This window comes from Malaclemys terrapin, chromosome 1 (genome assembly GCF_027887155.1).
Source record: "Malaclemys terrapin pileata isolate rMalTer1 chromosome 1, rMalTer1.hap1, whole genome shotgun sequence".
Taxonomy (NCBI): domain Eukaryota; kingdom Metazoa; phylum Chordata; order Testudines; family Emydidae; genus Malaclemys; species Malaclemys terrapin.
Genome location: NC_071505.1, coordinates 355,021,344 through 355,048,282, shown reverse-complemented (window position 1 = coordinate 355,048,282; position 26,939 = coordinate 355,021,344). Strand labels below are relative to the sequence as shown.

General features: G+C 61.5%; 1 protein-coding gene across 2 annotated transcripts; it reads right to left on the bottom strand.

Annotated features, from left to right (window-relative positions):
- Positions 1-837: 837 nt before the first annotated feature.
- Positions 838-25,949, bottom strand: LOC128830280 (ankyrin repeat domain-containing protein 50-like). 2 transcript variants are annotated; one of them, XM_054016075.1, is made up of 4 exons: positions 25,873-25,949; positions 7,939-8,467; positions 6,059-6,288; positions 838-4,733 (listed from the first exon to the last, which is right to left on the bottom strand). In XM_054016075.1, exons 1-4 carry the CDS (start codon positions 25,910-25,912, stop codon positions 1,648-1,650), a joined length of 3,885 nt encoding a protein of 1,294 aa, XP_053872050.1. In that variant the 5' UTR covers positions 25,913-25,949; the 3' UTR covers positions 838-1,647. The 2 variants fall into 2 exon arrangements, with proteins under 2 accessions (XP_053872050.1, XP_053872051.1); XM_054016076.1 differs by lacking the exon at positions 25,873-25,949 and adding an exon at positions 10,744-10,839.
- Positions 25,950-26,939: the final 990 nt, after the last annotated feature.

Sequence of the window (26,939 nt, the reverse complement as noted above, 5' to 3'; positions counted from 1 at the left end):
TGCCAAGCAGTGACCCCTGAGCAGCCGCTGGGCACAGCCCAAGGGAGAGGCACTGGCTGGGGGAGGGGAGGCTTGGGGGGGCTCTGCCCCCCACCCAGGTGCAACCCCTCCCCCATGACTCTCCCAGGCCCCTCCTGGGCAGTGGCTGAGAATAACGCGGGCAGGGGGGACCCGGTACCAGAGTGACCTGCCCCCCAGCCAGCCTTGACCCTCCCCAGTTACTGACCCCCAGGTGGGCCCTCCCCTCCTCCCCACCAACACGCCAGATCAAGGTTGTGGGTATTTATTACAGAAAGTTATGCAAATATATGCAAATCAGTGCAGCCTCCAGCCTCCTGAGACATTGTAGCAGCACCAGATACAGCCCCGGATTGTGCAGGACCCAGGCGACCGGGTCTTGTGCCGGGGGTTGGGGGGGCAGCCCCTGCTAGCCCCGCCCTGCTCCCCCCCAGCCCTGCCAGTGCCCCTCACTCCCGACCCGCAGCCCCTGCTAGCCCCACCCTGCCCCCACCAGCCCTGCCGGTGCCCCTCACTCCCGACCTGCAGCCCCTGCCCCCCCGCTGCCCCTCACTCCCGACCCGCAGCCCCCTGCCCCCCCCGGTGCCCCTCACTCCCGACCCGCAGCCCCTGCCCCCCCGCAACCCTGCCGGCGCCCCTCACTCCCGACCTGCAGCCCCTGCCCCCCCGGTGCCCCTCACTCCTGACCCGCAGCCCCCTGCCCCCCCGCTGCCCCTCACTCCCGACCCGCAGCCCCTGCTTGTTGTCACGGAGTATTGGGGGACTCAGGGCCCTGCACCCCCGGCTTCCTGCGATTCACTACGACTCTCAGCCAGCCAGTAAAGCAGAAGGTTTATTTGGATGACAGGAATACAGTCCAAGACAGGTCTTGCAGGCACAGACAACAGGGACCCCCTCAGTTAGGTCCATCTTGGGGTCCCAGGGCATCCCAGCCCAGCCCCCCTTGGGAGGTCAGGGCCATCTCTGCCTCCCAGCCATCTCTCCAGCCTGCTTCCAGCACTCTGCTTTCAGCGACCCCTCCCACAGCCTTTGTTCAGTTTCCCGGGCTAAGGAGTCACCTGGCCTTCAACCCCTTCCTGGGTTCTCATGTTACACACTCAGGTATGCGCCCTCGGGCAGATCCCATCCTGCAATGCAGACTATCCCAGCCACACTCCCCTGTCAGCATTCACAGACCACAGTGAGAACAGGCCCAGTTCGTCACAGTCTCTGGCCACCTGGGTCACTCCCCACAGCAGCTAGGCCGAGGACGTCCCAGCCCTGGGCACAGCCCCCATGTCCCTGGCAGCTTGTCCCAGCCAGCAGCCAGGGCAGGTCCCGTCTCCGCGCGGCCTAGTCTCTTGCCCCATGGGGCTGTTCTCCTTGGGCGGCTCCACCTGCAAAGGCAACCGGGGGGCGGGGACGGGGGGCAGTGTGGGGCTGTGGGGAACAGGCTGGAGCCAGCAGGGGCGCTGCATCCCCTGGAGTAACCCCGGCCCACCCTCCCTGGATGCTAACCGTGCTCCATCCGCCAGCAGCACATCCGGCCCCCTGGCTGCCTGGCCCCACAGCCAAGCAGGAAGACAGTGGGGAAGGGCCAGCCCCAGCCCCTCCCCCTAGCGCTGCCCCCCGCCTCTGCTCCCTTCACCTTCACAGTGGCGTCTCCTTCCTGGGGTCGTTGCAGCAGGTGGGGCCCTCGAACTGCAGCTTGACGGCTCGCTTGAGGTGCAGCTGGGGGTCCAGCGTGGCGAGGGAGAGGAGGGAGAGGGTCCCTGTCGGCCCCCCATCCTGCCAGGGCAGGAGGCCGTTGGGCTTGGGGTCCCACCCGGGGGACGGCACCTCCCGCCCCGGGCTGCCTGCCTGCGGCTCTGGGGCTCCGGGCAGTGCCAGGCTGGGCTGGGGGCTCTTGGGGGCGGGGGCTGGGCGGCTGCGGGGCAGCGAGTGCTGCAGCTGCTGGGTGAAGGTCGGGCTGTCGGCCGGCACCGTCTGCGCTGTGGCCAGCGAGTGGCAGGTGGAGCCGCGGGAGCTGTGCAGGGAGGCGTCGGCTGTGGACTGTGGCGAGTTCGAACTGGGCCCCTGGCTGGGGGCGGTGGGGGCTGGGGGGCTGGCGGAGGAGTGGCCGGAGGCGCCCGGTGGGGAGCAGGTGGTGGCGGTGGGCACCCGGTGGCTCTGCAGCAGGCGCAGGATGGTGGCCTCGCCCCGCCGGGCGGCCACGTGGCTGGGCGTGCGCCCGTACCGGTCGGTGTGGGTAGGGTCGGCACCCATCTCCAGCAGCGCCCACGCCACCTCGCTGTGGCCCTCCTGGGCAGCGATGCCCAGCGCTGTGGCGCCCTGGCTGCAGGCCTGGTCCACGTGCGCCCCGCGCTCCAGCAGGAAGCGCACGGTGCTGGCGTGGCCCTGCCAGGCGGCCAAGTGCAGGGCTGAGCGCTGCTCCGTGTCCAGCGCGTTGACGTCAGCGCCGTGGTGCACCAGCGCCCGCGCCGCCTCCAGCCGCCCCTGCCAGCAGGAGGCATGCAGCGCCGTGCGCCCCTGTGCGTCCCGCGCCTCTGGGTCGCTGCCACTCGCCAGGAGCAGCTCCAGCAGGTCCTGACAGCCCTCCAGCACCAGCAGGTAGACCAGGGGCCGCCCCGCGGCATCCGGCAGATTGGGGTCAGCTCTGTGGCGCAGCAGCAGCTTGGCCATGGCCCGGTGCCCCCCCAGTGCAGCCACGCCCAGCGCCATGCGCCCATCATGGTCCTGGTGATCCACGGGGGAGCCACTTCCCAGCAGCAGCCGCACGCACTCGCCGTGGCCCTCCTGGGCTGCCAGGATGAGGGGGGTGCGGCCGTCCCGGTCCTGCTGGTCCAGGCGGGCGCCATGCTCGGCCAGTACCCCACAGGCCCCCGCGTGCCCCTTGCAGGCAGCCAAGTGCAGCGGGCTCCAGCCCATGGCGTCCGGGTGGTTCTTGTCCAGCCCGCGCTCCAGCAGGGCCTGCACCATGTGCTTGTTGCCCTGGGCGGCCGCCAGGCTCAGAGCCGTGCGGCCCTGGGCATCCTTGACGTCTACAGCCGCGCCCCACAGCAGCAGGGTCTGCAACATGGTGCTGTGCCCCATGGCGGCAGCCACCAGCAGTGGGGTGCGCCCCACGGCGTCCGCCTGCTCCATGTCGGCCCCGCCCTCCAGCAGCAGCTCGGCCACCTCGGTGTGGCCCTCGCAGGCGGCCACCAGCAGCGGGGTCATGCCGTGTCGGTCACGGTGCCCCGCATGCGCCCCGCGCTCCAGCAGCAGGCTCACCACGTCGGCGTGCCCGCGGCTGGCCGGCACGCACAGGGCCGCCAGAGACAGTGCCGTGCGCCCGTCAGCGTCGGCGTGGTCGATGTCAGCGCCGTGCGCCAGCAGCAGTTCCGTGATCTCCCGGTGCCCCATGTAGGCAGCAGCGATCAGGGCCGTGCGCCCCTCGGTGTCGGCCCGGTTCACCTGGGCGCCGTGTGCCAGCAGCGTCCGCACGATTCCCTCGTGCCCCCCCCAGGCGGCTGCCCGCAGCACCGTGCGATCATCCACGTCCCGCCAGTCCACATCCGCGCCCGCCCGCAGCAGGGTGCCCACGGCCTCGGTGTGCCCGCCCCAGGCGGCCGAGCGCAGCGCCGTCCAGCCCCTCCGGTCAGCGTGGTTGACGTTGGCGCTGTGGGCGAGTAGGCAGTGCAGGACCTTAGCATGGCCCTGGAGTGCGGCCAGCGTCAGCGGGGTCTGCCCGTGCCGGTCGGGCGCCTCCACCTCGGCGCCCCAGCCCAGCAGCAGGCTGGCCACCTCGGGGTTGCCGCTGTGGGCAGCACTGGCCAGCAGGGTGCGCCCATTGGCATCCCGCTGGTTGGCGCTGGCCCCGTTCTCCAGCAGCATGCGGACAGAGTCCTCCCGCTCCAGGGCCTGGTGCAGCAGGGCCCCCGCGCCCACCTCCCGCTCGCCCAGCCGCGCCCCCGCCAGCACCAGCAGCTGCAGCACGTCCGTCTCCAGCGGCAGTGTCGTCAGGTCGGCCAGCAGGCAGTGGGCCACGGGCACGTCCTGCCACACCATCCAGAGTGCCAGCTGGCAGGGCGGCAGGCGCAGGTCGGCGCGCAGCAGGTGGCGGGCCAGGTCGTGCACCTCACGGGGGCTGAGCTGGGGGCCGCGGCAGGCGGCGCTCAGGGCCAGCAGGCCGTGGCCCTCGGCCGCGCTGCACAGGTAGCGCTGGGTGCAGTACTTCACGTCCAGCAGCCACTCGGCAAAGCTGGCGTGGAAGAGGATCCGGGTGCTGCCTGGGCCGTCCAGCAGCAACATGGCCAGGCTATCGAGCTGGCGCTGGAACTCCTCCCAGCTGGGGCCGGGGCCGGCCTGGCGCGCCCAGAGGGCGCTGTGGAGCTGGTGGGGGCACAGCGGGCGGGGCGCGGCCACCAGCACGTTGAGCAGCGGCCGCACGCGGGCGAAGAGCTTGCCGGTGAAGAGGCGCTGGCACAGCCACAGGTAGAGGCCATTGAGCGTGCCGGGGATGTGGCGGATTTCCCGCAGCGCCACCGACCCTTCAGCCACCCCATCCAGCACCCGCTCCAGGTACAGAACGCAGCCATTGCTCTTGATGTGCAGCTGCTTGAGCATCTCGGCCGTCTCATGGGTCAGGCGCCGGCGCAGCCCCTCCTCCTGCTCCAGCCGGCACAGGATGTATCGCTGCACGTCCCGTACCACCGGCGCCCGCCGCAGGTCGTCCAGGCAGATCCGCCGGAACCCTGAGGGCCAGGGGGGTGGGTCAGCATGGGGGTGCCACCGGCCTCCGCCCACCGGCAACTAGCCCTCCCCGTGTGCAACCCCCCCCCACGCTCCTTGTGTAACCGACACCTGTGCCCCCCATGTGCAACACCCCCCGTGTGCAACAGGCCCCTGTGCCCCCTGTGTGCAACTCCCCCCATGTGCAACACCCCCCCATGTGCAACAGGCCCCTGTGCCCCCTGTGTGCAACCCCCCCCATGTGCAACACCCCCCCGTGTGCAACAGGCCCCTGTGCCCTCCGTGTGCAACCCCTCCCCGTGTGCAACAGGCCCCTGTGCCCTCTGTGTGCAACCCCCCCGTGTGCAACAGGCCCCTGTGCCCCCCGTGTGCAACGCCCCCCATGTGCAACACCCCCCCATGTGCAACAGGCCCCTGTGTCCCCCGTGTGCAACCCCCCCATGTGCGTCACCCCCCCGTGTGCAACAGGCCCCTGTGCCCCCCGTGTGCAAACCCCCCCATGTGCATCACCCCCCCCATGTGCAACCGGCCCCTGTGCCCCCCCATGTGCAAGCCCCCCACCCTCGGAGTGTAGCCACCCCCCCAGCACGCTACTGGCCCCCATCTGAATTAATCATAGAATCCTAGAGTATCAGGGTTGGAAGGGACCTCAGGAGATCATTTAGTCCAACCCCCTGCTCAAAGCAGGACCAATTCCCAGCTAAATCATCCCAGCCAGGGCTTTGTCAAGCCGGGCCTTAAAAACCTCCAAGGAAGGAGACTCCACCACCTCCCTAGGTAACGTATTCCAGTGCTTCACCATCCTCCTAGTGAAATAGTGTTTCCTAATATCCAACCTGGACCTCCCCCACTGCAACTTGAGACCATTGCTCCTTGTTCTGTCGTCTGCCACCACTGAGAACAGCCGAGCTCCATCCTCTTTGGAACCCCCCTTCAGGTAGTTGAAAGCAGCTATCAAATCCCCCCCATTCTTCTCTTCTGGAGACTAAACAATCCCAGTTCCCTCAGCCTCTCCTCATAAGTCATGTGCTCCAGACTCCTAATCATTTTTGTTGCCCTCTGCTGGACTCTTTCCAATTTCTCCACATCCTTCTTGTAGTGTGGGGCCCAAAACTGGACACAGTATTCCAGATGAGGCCTCACCAATGTCGAATAAAGGGGAACGATCACGTTCCTCGATCTGCTGGCAATGCCCCTACTTATACAGCCCAAAATGCCGTTAGCCTTCTTGGCAACAAGGGCACACTGTCGACTCAATTCCAGCCCCTCCCTGCCATGCAAACAGCCGCTCCCCCAAGCGTGCCCAGCGCCCCCCACGGGCTCTCACCGGCGAACATCCGGGCGAGCGCCTTGCCATGGGGCCGGGACGAGCAGACGAGCAGCAGCCAGGGGGGCAGCAGGTGGTGGTGGGTGGCCAGCAGCTGGGCGATGGTGGTGCTGGGCCCCCCCGGCTGCCACTCGCTGGCCCCCAGGGCGCCGCCAGCGTCCACCGCGTCCACCAGCAGCAGCAGCCTCTGGGGCGGGGGCGGCAGGTCCAGCAGCGGCAGCAGCACGGCCCTGGGGAGACGGGGGGTCAGAGGAGCGAGGGAGGGGTTACAGGGGCAGCCCCGTCCCCCAGGGAGAGGCTCTACCCCTCCGATGATCCAGCTCCCGTACAGCCCCCCCCCCAGCTGGGTCTCTTCCTCTTCAGCGCAGGGCTGGGGGCCCGTCCCCCCCCACCGCCCAGGGGCGCAGCCCAGCCCTGCCCCCCAGGGAGCTCTGGAGAGAGGGCGCCACGTGGGCTCGGGTGTGGGGGGTACCGAGGGGATGGGGTGCTGGGGGGCGTATGGGGGTACTGAGGGGATGGAAGATCCCATGGGGGGGAGCGACTCTAGAGGGGGCAGCGTCGGGGGGGCACAAGATGCAGAGCCTGGGCAGGCCCACGGAGGGCTCACACTGAACAGGTGCGGTGACCTGGTGGGTGGGGCCGACCGGCTGCCCAGGCTGAGAGGGGCCTTGGGGGCAGGGAAAGCCCCCACTGTGCTGGGCTCCCCCCTTGGGTATGAGGGGCACAGTGCTGGGGCCCCTCTTGAAGGGGCACTGGGGGAGCAAAGCACAGCGAATCTGGGGGGGTATCGGTGCAGGATGGGGACACCGGGGGGTACAGGGCACAGTCTGGGGGTGCTGGGGGCACAGGGCATAGTCTGGGGGTGCTGGGGACACAGTCCCAGGCTGGGGGCACAGGGCACAGGGTGGGGGCACTGGGGGCACAGGGTGCAGGGTGGGGGCACTCTGGGGCATAGGGCGGGGGCGCTGGGGGTACAGAGCACAGGCTGGGGGCGCAGGCCCAGGCTGGGGGCACTAGGGGCACAGGGTGGGGGTGTCGGGGGCACTGGGCACAGGGTGGGGCCGCTGGGGGCACAGGGCGCAGGGTAGCGGTGCTGGGGTCACAGGGTGGGGGCGCTGGGGGTGCCGGGGGGCACAGGGCACAGGTTGGGGGCGCTGGGGGCACAGGGCGCAGGGTGGGAGCACCGTGGGGCACAGGGTGGGGTTGCTGGGGGCACAGGGTGGGGCCGCTGGGGGCACAGGGCACAGTGTGGGGGTGCTGGGGGTACAGGGTGGGGGTGTAGGGGGGCACAGGGCACAGGGTGTGGGTGCTGGGGGCACAGGGTGCAGGGTGGGGGCTCTGGGGGCACAGGGCACAGTCTGGGGCACTGGGGGATGCAGGGTGGGGGTGCTGGGGGCACAGGCTGGGGGCGCCGGGAGGCACAGGGTGCAGGCTGGGGGCGCTGGGGGCACAGGGTGGGGCCGCTGGGGGCACAGGGCACAGGGCACAGGGTGGGGGTGCTGGGGGCACAGGGTGCAGGGTGGGGGCGCTGGGGGCACAGGCTGGGGGCGCCGGGAGGCACAGGGTTCAGGGTGGGGGCGCTGGGGGCACAGGGTGGGGCTGCTGGGGGCACAGGGCACAGGGTGGGGGTGTAGGGGGGCACAGGGCACAGGGTGGGGATGCTGGGGGCACTGGGTGCAGGGTGTGGGTGCTGGGGGCACAGGCTGGGGGCGCCGGGAGGCACAGGGCACAGGGTGGGGGCGCTGGGGGCACTGGGTGCAGGGTGGGGGTGCTGGGGGCACAGGGTGGGGGTGCTGGGGGCACAGGGTATGGGCGCTGGGGGCACAGGGCGCAGGGTGGGGGTGCTGGGGGCACAGGGTGGGGGCGCTGGGAGCTCTCACCTCTTGAAGGCCTCGTCAGGGTGTCCGCACTGGGCAGGCTCCAGGCTGGCGCGGGCCCCGGGCTGGCGCAGACGGGGGCCGTACCCGGGCAGAAGGGGGCACTGCTCCATCTGGCGCACCAGGCCCCGGAGGAAGTGGTGTGGGGACAGGGTGGCCGCGTCGTGGGCCTGGCAGAAGTGCCAGCCCAGTGCCCGGGCGCCCAGCCCCGCCTGCCGGCCCTGCTCCGACGTGGGCCACAGCAGCTCGGTGCACAGCGCCGTCTTCCCGCAGCCGGGCCCCCCCGTGAGCAGCAGCCCCCCCGGCCCAGCCCGCGCCAGCCCCCGCACCAGCCGCTGCAGCGCCCACTCCCGGCAGTAGAAGGGTTTGCCCCGCAGCCGGCTCCCCGCCCCCTCCATGCCGGGCCTCAGCCAGCCTGCGGGGGGCGCTGCAGGGGGCCCCCCCACGCCGGGCCAGGCCCCAGATCCGGGCAGCCGCTCCGCACCCAGGCCGTCGTGCTCCGCGGGGGCAGCATGGCCGGGCGTGGGGAGACCTGGGGAGAGAAAGAGGAGAGTTCACCTGGCAACGCCCCGGCTGCTTGTGTTTGTCCCCCCCTCGCCCACCCTGCCATGCCCATCCCCCGCCCTGCCATGGCCCCACGCCCATCCCCCGCCCTGCCACGCCCATCCCCCACCCTGCCATGGCCCCACGCCCATCCCCTGCTTGTCACACCCATCCTCCGCCCTGCCATGGCCCCACGCCCATCCCCTGCCTTGTCACACCCATCCTCCGCCCTGCCATGGCCACACGCCCATCCCCCGCCCTGCCACCCCCCACCTGCCATGGCCCCACCCCCACCCCTGCCCTGCCACGGCCCCACGCCCATCCCCCGCCCTGCCACGCCCATCCCCCACCCTGCCAACCTTTGTTTCCTGTCTTTCAACCAGTTACTGATCCATGAGAGAACCTTCCCTCTTATCCCGTGGCACTTTACTTTGCGTAAGAGCCTTTGGTGAGGGATCTGGTCAAAGGCTTTCTGAAAATCTAAGTACACTATGTCCACTGGATCCCCCTCGTCCACATGCTTGTTGACCCCCTCAGAGAATTCTAGTAGATTGGTGAGGCATGATTTCCCTTTACAAAAGCCAGGTTGACTCTTCCGCAACAAATTATGTTCATCTACGTGTCTGACAATTCTGTTCTTTACTATAGTTTCAACCAGTTTGCCCAGTACTAAAGTCAGGCTTACTGGCCTGTTAATTGCCAGATCACCTCTGGATCCCTTTTTAAAAATGGGCGTCACATTAGCTATCCTCCGGTCATCTGGTACAGAAGCTGATTTAAATGATAGGTTACAGACTATAGTTAGGAATTGTACAATTTCACATTTGAGTTCCTTCAGAACTCTTGGGTGAATCCCATCTGATCCAGGTGACATATTACAGTTTAATTTATCAATTTGTTCCCAAACCTCCTCTAATGACACCTCAATCTGGGACAGTTCCTCAGATCTGTCACCTAAAAGGAGTGGCTCAGGTTTGGGAAGCTCCCTCACATCCTCAGTTGTGAAGACCGATGCAAAGAATTCATTTACTTTCTCCACAATGGCCTTATCGTCCTTGAGTGCTCCTTCAGCACCTCAATCATCCAGGGGCCCCACTGGTTGTTTAGCAGCTTCCTGATTCTGATGTACTTAAAGAATTGCTGCTACTTTCAGCCGGTTGCTCTTGGAATTTTGTCCGGCCGCCCAGTTACAATTTTACACCTGAGTCGCCCGTGTTTGTTCTCCATTCTCCTCTCTGCACAGCCCCCCACCCCCGCCACGTCCACCCCGTCCATCCCCCCACCCACCAGAGTCCCCCACCACATCCACCCCCCACGGCCCCACCTCCCTCTCCACGGCCGCCGATGTCCCGTTTTTATAGGGACAGTCCCGTTTTTTGGAACTTTTTCTTATATAGGCGCCTATTACTCCCCACCCCCGGCCTGTTTTTTCACAGTTGCTGTCTGGTCACCCTACTCCTGCAGGATGAGGCTGGGAGGAGAAGGCCCTTTCTCCCCACCCAGACAGAGATCAAAGGGCCTCACAAACCCCTCCCAGGAGGCAGGGCCAAAAGGAGAAACTGAGTCATAGATGGGGAGGGGAGGGGGACAGCTCAAGGTCACACACATCACATAGCGGCCCAGGGATAGAACCCAGGAGTCCAGGCTCCCAGCCCCCCCCTCTAGCCCCCACTGCCCTCCTGGGGCCAGAGGAGATCCCCCCGCCAGACGGTGCTGGGGGGGAACAAGTCTGGAGCGACAGCAGGGAAATGCCCCAGGCGGCAACACGGGCAACACAGGGGGCTCAAACACAACTGGGGAGGGGTAATCAACACAGAGAACCACCCCCAGCTCTGCGGTGCCCCTCACTCCCGACCCGCAGCCCCCTGCCCCCCCCAGCCCTGCCGGTGCCCCTCACTCCCGACCCGCAGCCCCTGCCCCCCCCAGCCCTGCCGGTGCCCCTCACTCCCGACCCGCAGCCCCTGCCCCCCCCAGCCCTGCCAGTGCCCCTCACTCCCAACCCGCAGCCCCCTGCCAGCCCAGCCCTGCCGGTGCCCCTCACTCCCGACCCACAGCCCCTGTCAGCCCAGCCCTGCCGGTGCCCCTCACTCCTGACCCACAGCCCCCTGCCCCCCCCAGCCCTGCCGGTGCCCCTCACTCCCGACCCGCAGCCCCTGCCCCCCCCAGCCCTGCCAGTGCCCCTCACTCCCAACCCGCAGCCCCCTGCCAGCCCAGCCCTGCCGGTGCCCCTCACTCCCGACCCGCAGCCCCAGGCTCCACACTCACCCCACGCTCCCCAGCACCCAGGGGTCTGGGCTCTCACTTGGTCTGTAGCTGTTTTGGGGTGAGTGACCCAGAGCCCCACAGGGACTGGTGGCCCAGGCAGCGTGCGGAGCCGGCCTGGCTGCTGCTGTGCTGGGCTCCCTGCCCAGCCGATCCCACCGGTGGACACGCCCCTGGGACGCGGCTGCTGATTCACCGGGTCCACACCTTAAACCAGCAGCCCGGGTGCCAGTAACCCCGTCTTGCCCTGAGGGAACCGCGCAGCCCTGGATGGGAGGGTGTGGGGGGGGGGGGAGCTGGCAGAGCTGGGGGCACGTACGACTGAGCCCGAGCTGGGACGCTCTCCCCGGCAGTCGGCGCTGGCCCCAGAGGGGCACTTGGGGGCGCTGTGCTGTGGGGCAGGGGCTGGGCAGGGGGTTCTCGCCCGGCAGTCGGCGCTGGCCCCAGAGGGGCACTAGGGGGCGCTGTGCTGTGGGGCAGTGGCTGGGCAGGGGGCGCTCGCCCGGCAGTCGGCGCTGGCCCCAGAGGGGCACTAGGGGGTGCTGTGCTGTGGGGCAGGGGCTGGGCAGGGGGCGCTCGCCCGGCAGTCGGCGCTGGCCCCAGAGGGGCACTAGGGGGCGCTGTGCTGTGGGGCAGTGGCTGGGCAGGGGGCGCTCGCCCGGCAGTCGGCGCTGGCCCCAGAGGGGCACTAGGGGGCGCTGTGCTGTGGGGCAGGGGCTGGGCAGGGGGTTCGCGCCCGGCAGTCGGCGCTGGCCCCAGAGGGGCACTAGGGGGTGCTGTGCTGTGGGGCAGGGGCTGGGCAGGGGGCGCTCGCCCGGCAGTCGGCGCTGGCCCCAGAGGGGCACTAGGGGGCGCTGTGCTGTGGGGCAGTGGCTGGGCAGGGGGCGCTCGCCCGGCAGTCGGCGCTGGCCCCAGAGGGGCACTAGGGGGCGCTGTGCTGTGGGGCAGTGGCTGGGCAGGGGGCGCTCGCCCGGCAGTCGGCGCTGGCCCCAGAGGGGCACTAGGGGGCGCTGTGCTGTAGGGCAGTGGCTGGGCAGGGGGCGCTCGCCCGGCAGTCGGCGCTGGCCCCAGAGGGGCACTAGGGGGCGCTGTGCTGTGGGGCAGTGGCTGGGCAGGGGGCGCTCTCCCCGGCAGTCGGCGCTGGCCCCAGAGGGGCACTAGGGGGCGCTGTGCTGTGGGGCAGTGGCTGGGCAGGGGGCGCTCGCCCGGCAGTCGGCGCTGGCCCCAGAGGGGCACTAGGGGGCGCTGTGCTGTGGGGCAGGGGCTGGGCAGGGGGCGCTCTCCCCGGCAGTCGGCGCTGGCCCCAGAGGGGCACTAGGGGGCGCTGTGCTGTGGGGCAGTGCCTGGGCAGGGGGTTCTCGCCTGGCAGTCGGCGCTGGCCCCAGAGGGGCACTAGGGGGCGCTGTGCTGTGGGGCAGTGCCTGGGCAGGGGGCGCTCTCCCCAGCACTCGGCGCTGGCCCCAGAGGGGCACTAGGGGGCGCTGTGCTGTGGGGCAGGGGCTGGGCAGGGGGCGCTCGCCCGGCAGTCGGCGCTGGCCCCAGAGGGGCACTAGGGGGCGCTGTGCTGTGGGGCAGGGGCTGGGCAGGGGGCGCTCGCCCGGCAGTCGGCGCTGGCCCCAGAGGGGCACTAGGGGGTGCTGTGCTGTGGGGCAGGGGCTGGGCAGGGGGCGCTCGCCCGGCAGTCGGCGCTGGCCCCAGAGGGGCACTAGGGGGCGCTGTGCTGTGGGGCAGGGGCTGGGCAGGGGGCGCTCGCCCGGCAGTCGGCGCTGGCCCCAGAGGGGCACTAGGGGGCGCTGTGCTGTGGGGCAGGGGCTGGGCAGGGGGCGCTCTCCCCAGCACTCGGCGCTGGCCCCAGAGGGGCACTAGGGGGCGCTGTGCTGTGGGGCAGGGGCTGGGCAGGGGGCGCTCGCCCGGCAGTCGGCGCTGGCCCCAGAGGGGCACTAGGGGGCGCTGTGCTGTGGGGCAGGGGCTGGGCAGGGGGCGCTCGCCCGGCAGTCGGCGCTGGCCCCAGAGGGGCACTAGGGGGCGCTGTGCTGTGGGGCAGGGGCTGGGCAGGGGGCGCTCGCCCGGCAGTCGGCGCTGGCCCCAGTGAGGCACTGGGGGGCGACAGCGGATTGGCCAAGCCACCGACCTCACTGGCCAGAGGGGTCATGACTCCCCTCCCCCCAGTAGGATCGGCCTGGGCCAGCCCATCTGGAAACTCCATGGATTGGACCCATAGGCTGTCACTCACTCTGGTAGCCATGGGAACACTCAGAGCAATCCCATTGGATACCCACCCCTCCATGATGTTTTTGGCCTCAAACCTCCTCACCCCCCCCCAGGCCAGTCCCACGTGCGCTGACCCGGGTCCTGGGGGCCGGGCCTGAAACACCAGGGGCCTGGCACAGGGCTGAGAACTGCCCAGCACCGGCAGGCAGCCACCTCTGGGCTGGGGCACAGCAGCTGGGAGACGGGCGCAGGCTCCCAGGGTTGGCGCCAGGGCTGTGAACGGGCAACTTGCGCGTCACATCGTCATGGAGAGATGTCAACTCCTGCAGCCCCACGACCCCCAGCGCCATGGGTCAGCGCCAGCCACCCAGCCCCAGCTCACTCCCTGCAGCCCCACCCCCTGCAGCATGGTGCCCCCCACCCTGCCCCCTGCCCGCACTGGGGGGGGGTCAGCTCATCACACCTGCAGCCGCTGCTCTCCCAGCCAGCAGCTCCATGGGGCGGGGCCGTGACGCTGGTGCCAGAGGCTGGTTTCGGCCCCATCAGGCCCTGACACGCCGGCGCTGGGCCTGGTGCCGGTTCCCTGGGGACCGGAATTTGGCAGCGGCCCCTGTTCCCGGCCCTGCCCACGGCTATGGCTTCCCCGAGCTGGCAGGGCGTGGCCTGGCGAAGGGCGGCCCTCGCTCCAGGCCATCCCTGCTCCGCTGCTCGCATGGGCCGGAGCCGGCCTGGGGCAAAGAGCAGGTCCCAATGGAGCCACCTGGGGCAGGGACCCCTCCTGGAAATGGCTGCGGGTCGAGAGTGAGGGGCACCGGCGGGGAGCGGGGGGCAGGGCTGGGCTGCGGGTCGGGAGTGAGGGGCACCAGCAGGGGTGGGGGAAGCGGGGGGCTGCGGGTCGGGAGTGAGGGGCACCGGCGGGGCTGGGGGCAGTGGGGGGCTGCGGGTCAGGAGTGAGGGGCACTGGGGAGGGCGGGGGGAGCGGGGCGCTGCGGATCGGGAGTGAGGGGCACTGGGGGGCGGGGCGGGGAGAGCGGGGGGCTGCGGGTCGGGAGTGAGGGGCACTGGGGGGGCGGGGCGGGGGGAGCGGGGGGCTGCGGGTCTGGAGTGAGGGGCACCGGGGGGGGGGCAGGGGGCTACAGGTCGGGAGTGAGGGGCACTGGGGGAAAGCGGGGGGCTGCGGGTCAGGAGTGACGGGCACCGGCGGGGAGGGGGGCTCAGCACAGGGCACCCCAGGGGAGCATGGGGGGGGTGACTGGAGCTTTTCCCCGCCAGGGGGCGCCGGGACGCTGCAGTTCGGTGCCAGGCGCTGTGCCCGGGGAGGTGTGGGCGGGGCGGGGCTCCAAGGCCGCGCTGCCCCTCCCTGTGTCCCCCCTACCACGGACAGGTCAGCGGGGGGGGGAGCAGGAGGGTCACCAGGACTAAACCCCTCCCCCGCCTGCACGGGGCTCCCTGGGGGGGCGACTGGCTCCGTGCGGCCCTGGCTCTGTCCTGGGCGGAGAGGTCTGGTGGGGGGCGGTGCGCAGTGGTCCGGGGGGGCGGGTCTCACCTGGCAGTGCCTCCGACCCAGCCCGTGGCGCCTGCAGGAGCCGCTAAACTTCCGCTCGCTCCGGCCTGGAGACAGGAAACCGGCAGCGGCCCCAGCGCGGAGCTCCGCCAGGGGGATCAGGGGTCTGAGCGTGGAGCTCCGCCAGGGGGATCAGGGGTCTGAGCGCGGAGCTCCGCCAGGGGGATCAGGGCCTGAGCGTGGAGCTCTGCCAGGGGGATCAGGGGCCTGAGCGCGGAGCTCCGCCAGGGGGATCACGGGTCTGAGCGCGGAGCTCCACCAGGGGGATCAGAGGTCTGAGCGCGGAGCTCCGCCAGGGGGATCAGGGCCTGAGCGTGGAGCTCTGCAAGGGGAATCAGGGGTCTGAGCACGGAGCTCCGCCAGGGGGATCAGGGGGCCTGAGCGCGGAGCTCCGCCAGGGGGATCACGGGTCTGAGCGCGGAGCTCCGCCTGGGGGATCAGGAGGTCTGAGTGCAGAGCTCCGCCAGGGCCCCCCCCCCCCCAGTCCCTACCCAGGGCCATAGTGTAAAGTTGTGTGTGCGGACCTCCCCCACCCCCCCAAGGGGATCAGTCCCCCCCAGGGTCTCCCCATGGAGCTCTGCCAGGGGGCCCACCCCACCCACAGCCCCAGCGCGGAGCTCCGCCAGGGAGACCATTCACCCTCCTGGCCCGGGCATAGTACCCTGTGGTGCCTGGCCTGGGAGCAAGGCGGGTCCGATGCCACTGGCCATTGCGAGCTTGGGGGGCACCAGGGATCTGACCTGGCAGAATCTGGGACATGGGGCCTTTCCCCTCTAGGGGGCGTCGGATCCACTCCAGCCCCAGGGACGTCAACTGGAACACAGGACCTTTCCCCTCTAGGGGGCGCCTGCTCCAATCCAGACCCAAGTCTGGCCACTGGGACACGGGGCCTTTCCCCTCTAACAGGCGCCGTCTCCCATCACGCACAATGGCCGGCCATTGGCATGTGGGGCCTTTCCCCTCTAGGGGGCGCCGGTTCCCATCCAGCCCCAGGGCCCGCCCGCCACTGGGACACGTGGACTTTAATATCTGGGAGACAGTCGCTCGGATCCAGTTACAGTTCTGGCCACATGGACACGGGGTCTTTGTCCCCTCTATGGGTTCTGGCTCCGATCCAACCCCAGGGCTGGCCTTGGGGACACGGGGTTTTTCTCATCTAGGGGGTGCTGGCTCTCATTCAGTCCCAGTGCCAGCCACTGAGAGATGGATCCTTTCCCCTCTTGGGTACGCTGGCTCCAATCCAGCCCTAGGGCTGGCCAGGGGGACATGAGGCCTTTCTCCATATGAGTGCGGCCACGGGGAAATGGGGCCTTTCCCCTCTAGGGGTTGCCAGATCCACTCCAGCCCCACTGGGATGTGATACCTTTTCCTTCTAGGGAAACAAGCAGGGAGAACTGGAAGTCCTGGCACAGTCAGGGAACTATGATGCGATTGGAATAACAGAGACTTGGTGGGATAACTCACATGACTGGAGTACTGTCATGGATGGATATAAAGTGTTCAGGAAGGACAGGCAGGGCAGAAAAGGTGGGGGAGTTGCGTTGTATGTAAGAGAGGAGTATGACTGCTCAGAGCTCCGGTATGATACTGCAGAAAAACCTGAGAGTCTCTGGATAAAGTTGAGAAGTGTGAGCAACAAGGGTGATGTCGTGGTTGGAGTCTGCTATAGACCACCAGACCAGGGGGATGAGGTGGACGAGGCTTTCTTCTGGCAACTAGCAGAAGTTGCTAGATCGCAGGCCCTGGTTCTCATGGGAGACTTTAATCACCCTGATATCTGCTGGGAGAGCAATACAGCGGTGCACAGGCAATCCAGGAAGTTTTTGGAAAGTGTAGGGCACAATTTCCTGGTGCAAGTGCTGGAGGAACCAACTAGGGGCAAAGCTTTTCTTGACCTGCTGCTCACAAACTGGGAAGAATTAGTAGGGGAAGCAAAAGTGGATGGGAACCTGGGAGGCAGTGACCATGAGATGGTCGAGTTCAGGATCCTGACACAAGGAAGAAAGGAGAGCAGCAGAATACGGACCCTGGACTTCAGAAAAGCAGACTTTGACTCCCTCAGGGAACAGATGGGCAGGATCCCCTGGGAGTGTTGTACTTACCCACAACACAGACACAATTCTTTCCATTAAAATATACCTCAGTGGTAGAATTATCCATTTCATCCCAGAAACATATAGCTAGTTCCCTGTTTTGGAGGGAGCATGGTTCCTCCAAGACAGAGTGTGGGGCACACCCACTGTTGTGGGGACCACTCCTCACACCCTCTGTGACGTTATTGATATAATCTGGGACCATATAGATCATTGTTGCAACCAAGGTCTGGTAGTGGCACCCAGATCTTGTATAAAGGGGGTCAAATGGGGTGTCTAAGACACGGTTATGGTTTACTGGTTATAATTATGCTGTCTATATGTATGTATCAGTTTTGTAGTTGAAGTTAGGAATATTGGCTCTATACTGTCTGTATGGCAAACTTAGGCTATGCTGCTGGGTGACATCCCAGACAACATGGTGTTAGCTCTGCCTAGCCTGCTTGATGGCCCATTAAGGACCATCAGCTATACAATGGACCCATTGAGAGAAGGCAGATACGCCTTGTACCTCAGCACAGTATGCAGGGACTGGCCCATGTGACTCCAGACTCCATCTTGCTGTAATTTTCCACAGTAAGAACAAAGGTGTTCTTACACCTGGAAAAGACTATATAAGGCTGATGCCTCATCTCCATCTGGTCTTCAATCCTGCTTCTTACCTCTGGAGGGACTTTGCTACAAGCTGAAGCTTTGAACAAAGGACTGAGGACCCATCCCAGCGGGGGATGTTCCAGAGACTTGATTTGAACCTGCAGTTTATTCCATCGCTGCTGCAAGCCTGAACCAAGAACTTTGCCATTACTGTATGTAATTGATTCCATTTAACCAATTCTAACTCTCATCTCTATCCTTTTCCTTTTATGAATAAACCTTTAGATTTTAGATTCTAAAGGATTGGCAACAGCGTGATTTGTGGATAAGATCTGATTTGTATATTGACCTGGGTCTGGGGCTTGGTCCTTTGGGATCGGGAGAACCTTTTTCTTTTACTGGGGTATTGGTATTCATAACCATTTGTCCCCATAACGAGTGGCACTGGTGGTAATACTGGGAAACTGGGGTGTCTAAGGAGATTGCTTGTGAGACTTGCGGTTAGCCAGGGGGTGAGACCGAAGTCCTCCTAGTCTGGCTGGTTTGGTTTGCCTTAGAGGTGGAAAAAACCCCAGCCTTGGGCTGTAACTGCCCTGTTTGAGCAATTTGTCCTGAGTTGGCACTCTCAGTTGGGTTCCACCAGAACCGCATTGTCACAGTGGCGTAGTCGTGCTTGGATCCACAGAACCAGGTCAATTAAGCTTTGGGTCAGAACCCCACGCTGTCCAAATTTGAGTTTTGGGATTGAGAGTTTTGTTGGTTAAAGAACTGCTGCAATGGCTGAGCAAAGAGCATATGAGGGACTTGGCAAAAAAGCCCTGGAAAATTTGTGTTCAGAAAAGAGGATAAGCTTTAGAAAGAAAGCTACAAATCAAGAACTGAGAAACCTGTTAATAGCCAGTGATCAGGGGTCAAGAGCACAGCCCTTACCTGAGGCTGCAGAAGAGGCAGAAAAAATTAGAATGCAAAGGGTGACAAGTAAACTGCAATTTGAGCATGAACAGAAGCTAGCAGATCTTCGATTGCTGGAGAAGCAAAAAATAGCAGAATTAGAAAGAGAGAGAGAGAAGGAGGCTGCTGAGAGAGAGAAGGAGGCTGCTGAGAGAGAGAAGGAGGCTGCTGAGAGAGAGAAAGAAGCCGATCAAAGAAAGAAGGAGGCTGATGAGAGAGAAGAGAGAGCTCGTAAGGGACGTCTAGAGCTGCTCGCTGCTGAGCAGGAGACTCACAGGATGGAACAGGAGACGGCCAGACTTCAGCTCCAAGTAATGGAAGAGCGGAGAAAGTCATCCCCACCTGGTACTCCACCTCCCCCCCGCCATGAGAAAAACTGGGAAAGGATGTGTCCCATTTACAATGATACTGAGGATATAGAGGAGTTTTTGTCTACCTTTGAACGCCTCTGCAATCTGTACCAGATCCCCGAGGGTCAGCGAATGCCTGTCCTGCTGACCAGACTGACTGGAAAAGCCAGGGAGGTATTTAATGACTTGGGGGAACAAGAAGCCTTGGATTATGGGCAGTTTAAAGATTCTGTGTTAAGGCGATTCAAGGTTACTCCTGAATCTTACAGAGTTAAGTTTAGAGAGTTTAAAATGCCTAAGGATTGTACTTTTGTAGAATGTGCTCATAAGCTGATGGGTTTTGTTAAAAAGTGGGTTGTGGGGGCCAAGGCGCATGGGAGTTTTGAAAAACTGCTGGATTTGATAACTTTGGAACAGTTCTTAGATATCGTGCCTGACCATGTGAGAGCAGCTGTGTGTGACAGGGACCCTGAGTCAGTCCTACGGGCAGCAGAGATTGCGGATGCCCATACCCAAAACAGGGCTCGAGAAGGGTGTAAAACCCCGGGGAAAACTAATCACCATTCTCCCCAGTTCAAGAGGAGGGAGGGATTTAAAAGTAAATCTGTCCCTGACTCTTCTAGAGGAGTTCAAGGGGGCCCGGAGGGTAGGAACTCTCATCCCAGGACGGAACAGATTACATGCTATCACTGTGGTATGCTGGGCCACATGAGACCAGATTGCCTGACCCTGAAGGGCAGCCCAAAGCCAGCAACCCCAAATGCCACGATAAATGCCAACTCCATTACCCTGAGCACTCAGGCTGAACCAAGCCACAACAGCTCCACCTTAAGTTCAGGTGCAAGCACAGCAGTAGCTAATGTTAACCCCATCGTCTCCAGTGGCATGGGAGGAGGTGATAAGCTCACCAGTTATGTCAGGACTGAGGCATGGCAGGGGAGTGAGAGGTTTATCATGGAGGCAAAGGTCAATGATGTTGAATGCACGGGATGGCGAGACACTGGCTCGGATGTAACTATAGTCAAGGGACATCTGGTGAAGCCGGAGGACATGCTGCCGGGGGAGTATGTGACGGTAGTGGCGTTATCCGAGTATTCTGTGAACCTGCCGATGGCCAGAATCCACCTGGAGTGGGATGGCTTTAAAGGGGATGTGAAGGCTGCTGTCCGGGATTTGATTCCGGCTGATGTCTTGGTAGGAAATAACATATTGGGGGTGCCTGGCCAAGTTAATGTAGTGACCAGGTCACAGAAAGAATTTGGGGCTGGGGCAGATACCCTGACTAATGGCAGTGAAGGGGGCAGCAACCAGACAGAGAGTGCCTCTCAAGATGGATCAAGTGAGGGTTTATCTGAAATATCAGAGATGATTCTGAATCCAAACAAAACCCAGAGTGAATTCATTGTGGCTCAGCAGAGTGATGTATCTCTAGAGAGGGCCAGGAATGATGCTCAGAGTCAGGTCCCAGCCTGTGAAGAGAGAGGCAGGTTTTTTATGCAGGATGGGCTGTTGTATAGGGAACCACCTAGGGGAAGGAAGAATTCCCAAGCAACAGCTCGCAAACAGCTTGTGGTACCTGAGAGTTACCGCAATGATTTGTTGAAGTTGGCTCATGATAGTCCCTTTGCAGGACATCTGGGTATAGGCAAAACGTGCGACAGGCTAGAGCAGAATTTCTACTGGCCTCACCTTTCGGGGTCAGTGAGAGATTACTGCAGGAGCTGTGAGCTGTGCCAGAAGCGTAAGGGGTTAAGGGGGCCTAGCAAGGTGCCCCTCCAGCCTCTGCCCATTATTGGGGAAGCTTTTGCCAGAGTAGCTGTGGATATTGTGGGGCCACTCCCTAAACCTTCCAGAAATGGGAAGAAATACATCCTGGTGTTGGTAGATTTTGCTACCAGATATCCGGAGGCTGTAGCCTTGGCTAATATCGAGGCAGAGACAGTGGCAGTGGCCTTGTTCTCTATTTTCAGCAGAGTGGGTTTTCCCAAGGAAATATTGTCTGACCGTGGGTCTAACTTTATGTCTGTGGTTTTCAAACAGTTGTGGGAGTTATGTGGGGTGAAGCACCTGAAAGCCGCTCCCTACCACCCCCAGACTAATGGTCTAGTGGAGAGGTTCAATGGAACCCTGAAGTCTATGTTGAAAATGTATGTGGATAGACGCCAGAATGACTGGGATGTTATGCTGCCGTATCTATTGTATGCATACAGGAGTGTGCCCCAAGAGTCTACAGGGTTTGCTCCCTTTGAACTGCTCTATGGGAGGCAGGTCCGGGGGCCCCTAGATTTGGTTCGTGACTCGTGGGAAGGTAATGTGGAGGAGGCAGAGCAGCCGGTGGCCGAGTATGTGGCTCAATTCAAGGAGAGTTTGCAGGAGATGATGAAGTTGGTTGAGCAGAATCTGAAAGAGAGCCAGGATACGCAGAAAGCCTGGTATGACAGAGATGCTAAAGAGAGAGCGTTTGAAATAGGGGACATGGTGTTGGTGCTAGATCCTGTCAGGAAGAACAAAATGAAAGATGTTTGGTCTGGACCCATGGAGGTAGTGGAAAGGATTAATGAGGTTACCTATGATGTGAGGAAGCCCCAGGTCCAGGGAAGTGTGCAGACAGTGCATGTGAACAGAATGAAGGCCTACCATGCAAGGGAGGTAAATGTGAACACAATCTGTTATGCTGAGGAAGAGGCAGGATCTGCCCCTTTAATTGACATGGTTGCTGAAAGCCAGGAGGAGACGCCTCTTGAAAGCATTGAGATGGGGGAGGATTTAACCCCCCCTCAAAGAAAGGAACTGCTGAGGCTGTTAAAACACCACAAGCGAACATTCTCCAATAGGCCAGGGCTCACAGATAGGATGACACGCTCCATTCAGACGGTGGGTCCCCGCCCAGCCCCTAGCAGAGCTTACAGGGCCAAGGGAGAGATGCAAAGACAGATCCAGGAAGAGGTGGAGAGCATGTTGACAATGGGAATAATCACCAGATCCCAGAGCCCCTGGGCCTCTCCCATTGTGATGGTGCCAAAAAAGGATAAGACCATGAGGTTTTGTGTGGATTACAGGAAGCTAAATGCTATCACCCAGCCTGACCCTTACCCCACACCCAGAATAGAGGATCTACTGGATACGCTGGGAGGGGCAAGGTTTATAAGCACCCTGGACCTGACTAAGGGGTACTGGCAAATACCCCTAGATGCCGAGGCACAAGGAAAATCCGCTTTCATAGTGGAATCGGGCCTATATGAGTTCAAAGTGCTGCCCTTTGGGATGCGAAATTCAGGGGCTACGTTCATGAGACTTATAAATGAGGTCCTACGGGGATTAGAATCTTTTGCGAGGGCCTATATAGACGACCTGGCCGTATTCAGCAGTTCGTGGCAAGATCACCTGAACCACATAGGGATTGTGCTGCACCGGCTCAGGGAGGCCAATCTAACGGTTAAGGTTTCTAAATGCAGAATGGGAGCTGCTGAGGTGACCTACCTGGGGCACAGGGTGGGCAATGGGCAACTGCGCCCAGAGCCTGTAAAGGTAGAGGCCATTAAAAACTGGCCAACCCCTAGAACTAAAAAGCAGGTCCAATCCTTCATTGGTCTGGCCAACTATTACAGGAGATTTGTGCAGGGATTCAGCGACATTGTTGCTCCCATCACAGACCTGACGAAAAAGGAAAAACCAGACCGGGTGCTGTGGACAGAGGCCTGTGAGCAGGGTTTTCAAAGCATAAAGAGCGCTTTGGCCAAGGAGCCTGTTTTGGCCAGCCCAGATTTTGAAAAGCCTTTTTTACTATGTACAGACGCTTCCAATATTGGGCTGGGGGCAGTGCTGATGCAAGAGGGGGAAGGAGGGAAGAGACATCCCGTGGCATATCTAAGTAAGAAATTGTCCCCCACTGAGCAAAATTACGCTACCATTGAAAAGGAATGTTATGCCATTGTCTGGGCTGTCAAGCAACTTAAGCCCTATTTGTACAATAAAAAATTCACTGTGTTGAGTGACCATGCCCCTCTGGTCTGGCTGCACAGGGCCAAGGGCAACAACTCCAGGTTGCTGCGTTGGAGTTTAGCCCTTCAGGAGTATGAAATGGATATAGTCCACATAAGGGGAAAGGAAAATATTGTAGCTGATGCATTGTCCAGAGTGGAGAGCTCTTAGGATGCAGTCAGTGATGTTTGTGACATCCCTTCCTGCATCAATTTTGCGTTGGGGGTGTGACGTTATTGATATAATCTGGGACCATATAGATCATTGTTGCAACCAAGGTCTGGTAGTGGCACCCAGATCTTGTATAAAGGGGGTCAAATGGGGTGTCTAAGACACGGTTATGGTTTACTGGTTATAATTATGCTGTCTATATGTATGTATCAGTTTTGTAGTTGAAGTTAGGAATATTGGCTCTATACTGTCTGTATGGCAAACTTAGGCTATGCTGCTGGGTGACATCCCAGACAACATGGTGTTAGCTCTGCCTAGCCTGCTTGATGGCCCATTAAGGACCATCAGCTATACAATGGACCCATTGAGAGAAGGCAGATACGCCTTGTACCTCAGCACAGTATGCAGGGACTGGCCCATGTGACTCCAGACTCCATCTTGCTGTAATTTTCCACAGTAAGAACAAAGGTGTTCTTACACCTGGAAAAGACTATATAAGGCTGATGCCTCATCTCCATCTGGTCTTCAATCCTGCTTCTTACCTCTGGAGGGACTTTGCTACAAGCTGAAGCTTTGAACAAAGGACTGAGGACCCATCCCAGCGGGGGATGTTCCAGAGACTTGATTTGAACCTGCAGTTTATTCCATCGCTGCTGCAAGCCTGAACCAAGAACTTTGCCATTACTGTATGTAATTGATTCCATTTAACCAATTCTAACTCTCATCTCTATCCTTTTCCTTTTATGAATAAACCTTTAGATTTTAGATTCTAAAGGATTGGCAACAGCGTGATTTGTGGATAAGATCTGATTTGTATATTGACCTGGGTCTGGGGCTTGGTCCTTTGGGATCGGGAGAACCTTTTTCTTTTACTGGGGTATTGGTATTCATAACCATTTGTCCCCATAACGAGTGGCACTGGTGGTAATACTGGGAAACTGGGGTGTCTAAGGAGATTGCTTGTGAGACTTGCGGTTAGCCAGGGGGTGAGACCGAAGTCCTCCTAGTCTGGCTGGTTTGGTTTGCCTTAGAGGTGGAAAAAACCCCAGCCTTGGGCTGTAACTGCCCTGTTTGAGCAATTTGTCCTGAGTTGGCACTCTCAGTTGGGTTCCACCAGAACCGCATTGTCACATGTACTACATCCCCTTTAACATTCATGTGTGTTCCAGCTAGCCGGGGAACCCAAAGAGGCTGTCCTTAGATTACTGGCAGTGCTGAAAATGGCCAAACAGCCATCGTTTTCTGTAGATCCCGGGCTCTTAGCACTTGGACAGAAACACTCCCGCTCAGTGGCTGTACGTTGAGGTAAGAATGTAATGGTTTGTACCACCCAGCAATATATGGCGTAAATCGATTAGTTTGATCTGTGATGTCTCTCCGGGTAGCGTATTCTGCCCAGAAAGTATGATTTATATGCTGCCGTGTATGCCCCTGTAAATCGACAGTGTCCATATCGGTTTGAACTAGCTGAGCCATTTGATGTTCCTGCCCCTCAGTTAGTGAGTAGTGCAGGCTTTCAAGGGCACTGACTTTATTTCTTAGTGCTTCAAGGTCTATGGAGTTCAGGACCCCAGTCCCTGTTTCTATCCCCCCAGTATGGCGTCGGCTCCGCTTCGAGCCCTTCTCCCAGGAATTGTTCTCGCAGCAATGCCCGGTACCATGTGTCGAATATGGGGGAACTGTGTGGGGCACACTCGGGCTTAACCCCAGCCAGGTTGTTCTTATCCCAGCTCATTACGACATGTAGCGTATAAAAATGTTTTTGTTAGTCTCTAAGGTGCCACAAGTACTCCTGTTCTTTTTGCGTATAAAAATGGGGGCACTTGCACCTGAATACAGGGTTGTCTCCAGAGTAAGTGGGGGAATTTTACAGTTTCGGGATCTGGGCCATTCATAATTAAAAAGGTTCCATTTCCAACAGAGATCGTCTCATTTACCCAGATCGTGGTTGTTCTAGTTTCTGTTGGCTCGGGTTTAAAAGGGGGTCTGGTTAGGGTTCCAGGCTGACCAGGTTTGCAGGGGGGGTTGGAGCCCCACCTAGAGTCTGCTGGAGCTGACACGGCAGAGATGCCTCCACGATGAGCAGGAGTAATGTTTACGCAGACTTGGACTGATACGAGTATGAAGATTCCCTGCAGTGTGTTGTTGGCCACTGGTATTTCCTGCAGTGTCCCCCGACTGGTCCAATTATACCATTGAATTCCCCATTGTGAGTCCGGTTGTTGTTCTGTCTCCAGCACGTGAATCTCCACCAAAGTTACTGGAATCCAAATGCTCCATGCTGTGGGCGCCATCTGCCGGGTTTTGTTAGTAACGTTGGCACCGTAGCTTAGGAAAACAATTTGAGTTGCGAGACATGAGCCCATTTTAACTTCCTATCTTTATCTATTCGGTACACCAAAGGGCTAAGCCGGTCCACAATGGAATATGGACCTATCCATTTAGATTCCAAATTATGCTCCCTTCTACCCAATTTTAAATACATGACCAGATCCCCGGGCTCCCAGAGCTGGGAGTTAGCAGCTTTCTGTTTATGGAGCTTGTTATTCGTTTTATCAATGGCCTTGTTAATCCGGTATTGCAAGGTCAATTTGTCCTCTTGTAATTGTTTGAGCCACTGAAAATAATCATGCTGCGGTGTTACCGCAGCCATTTTCTCTGATCCTAAACCCATCTGTGTGGGATCAATCAGCCTCATCGTCTGGCCAAAGAAAATTGGAATCGGCTGGATTTTTGTTTTCAGGCGGTTGCCACTACGGAGAGCCACCAGAACTAAAGGCAGCTTATCGGGCCAATTTTTCCCAGTATCACTTACAACTTTCCTTAGGGCTCCTTTACTAGTGCGATTCATGCGCTCTACTTGCCCTGACGATTGAGGGCGATACGGGATGTGAATTTTTTGTTTAACGTCTAAGGCTTGTAGCAAGCTGGTAAACATTTCTCCTACAAATGCCCCTCCATTGTCTGACTCAATTATCCTGGGAGTTCCATAGTGACAGGCCACCTCAGTAAATACATTTTTGTGGCTTCTGTGGTGGTGTTTCTTCTAGTGGGGGATGCCTCGACCCAACCAGAGAAGGCATCTATGATTACCAGGAAACACCAGAATCCCTGTTGGCTCTGTAGCCACTTGTCTATGTAATCAATTTGTATTCTAGGCCAGGGACCGACTCGTCTCTGGTGCATAAGGGGTTGGTGTAAGCGTGCGCAGACTCACCCGGCGGCGCCTCCTGCTGGTTGTCCTCGGGAATTAGCATCTAGCCTCTGGAGCGCCCTCTTCAGGCCGGTGTCTCGCCGCCACTGCTGGCCCCCGTGTCCCTCCCAGGACCCTGGTGCCCCTTTAACTGGGTGCTGCCCCCTGGCCGTACCCTGTGACGAACTGGGCCTGTTCTCACGGTGGTCTGTGAATGCTGACAGGGGAGTGTGCTGGGATAGTCTGCATTGCAGGATGGGATCTGCCCGAGGGTGCCCGAGGGCGCATACCTGAGTGTGTAACATGAGAACCCAGGAAGGGGTTGAAGGGGAGGCGACTCCTTAGCCCGGGAAACTGAACAAAGGCTGTGGGAGGGGTCGCAAAAGCAGAGTGCGGGAAGGAGGCTAGAAGGAGGCTGGAGAGATGGCTGGGAGGCAGAGATGGCTCTGACCCCCCAAAGGGGGGTGGGCTGGCATGCCCTGGGACCCCAAGCCGGACCTAACTGAGGGGGGCCCTGTTGTCTGTGCCTGCAAGACCTGTCTTGGACTGTATTCCTGTCATCCAAATAAACCTTCTGCTTTACTGGCTGGCTGAGAGTCATGGTGAATCGCAGGAAGCCGGGGGTGCAGGGCCCTGAGTTCCCCAATACTCCGTGACATACCCCCACAGTTCTGGGTCTCCCCCTCCCAGGGGAACTCCCACCCACTATCCCCACTTCGCCTCAGTCTTGGCTACTGCCCAGTCTCCATCTAGCCCCCGTTCACGGGGCAGACTGCAGTATCAGCCACTCATCACAGGCAAAGGGGTTCAGACCGGCTGCCTCTGCCTACCTCCAGGCTGCCCCATTGCAACCCTGCACCTATTCGGCCTATAGTCAGGCCTGCAGCCTGGGGCTTTCCTGGCCGGAGCTCCCAGCTCCCCAGGCCCTTCCCCAGCCCTGCTCCCAATCTAGGTGTCTTGCTTAGGTCCCTGCAGCCAGGCCCTTCTCCCTCTACAAGCAGAGGGAGCCTGAGTGGGCCCTGGATCCCAGCCTCTTCTAGGGGCCAGCTGGGCCTACTTTCCCCAATCAGCCCAGGCTCCTTGCCCCAGCC

Bases quoted from the DNA above. Each gene is read 5' to 3' on its own strand.
- LOC128830280 (XM_054016075.1), bottom strand. From the start codon at position 25,912: ATGCTAATTCCCGAGGACAACCAGCAGGAGGCGCCGCCGG. The intron at 6,289-7,938 runs GTGAGAGCTCCC...CCGTCTCCCCAG, and splicing joins CCTGACGAGGCCTTCAAGAG to GGCCGTGCTGCTGCCGCTGC. The intron at 4,734-6,058 runs GTGAGAGCCCGT...CCTGGCCCTCAG, and splicing joins GCTCGCCCGGATGTTCGCCG to GGTTCCGGCGGATCTGCCTG.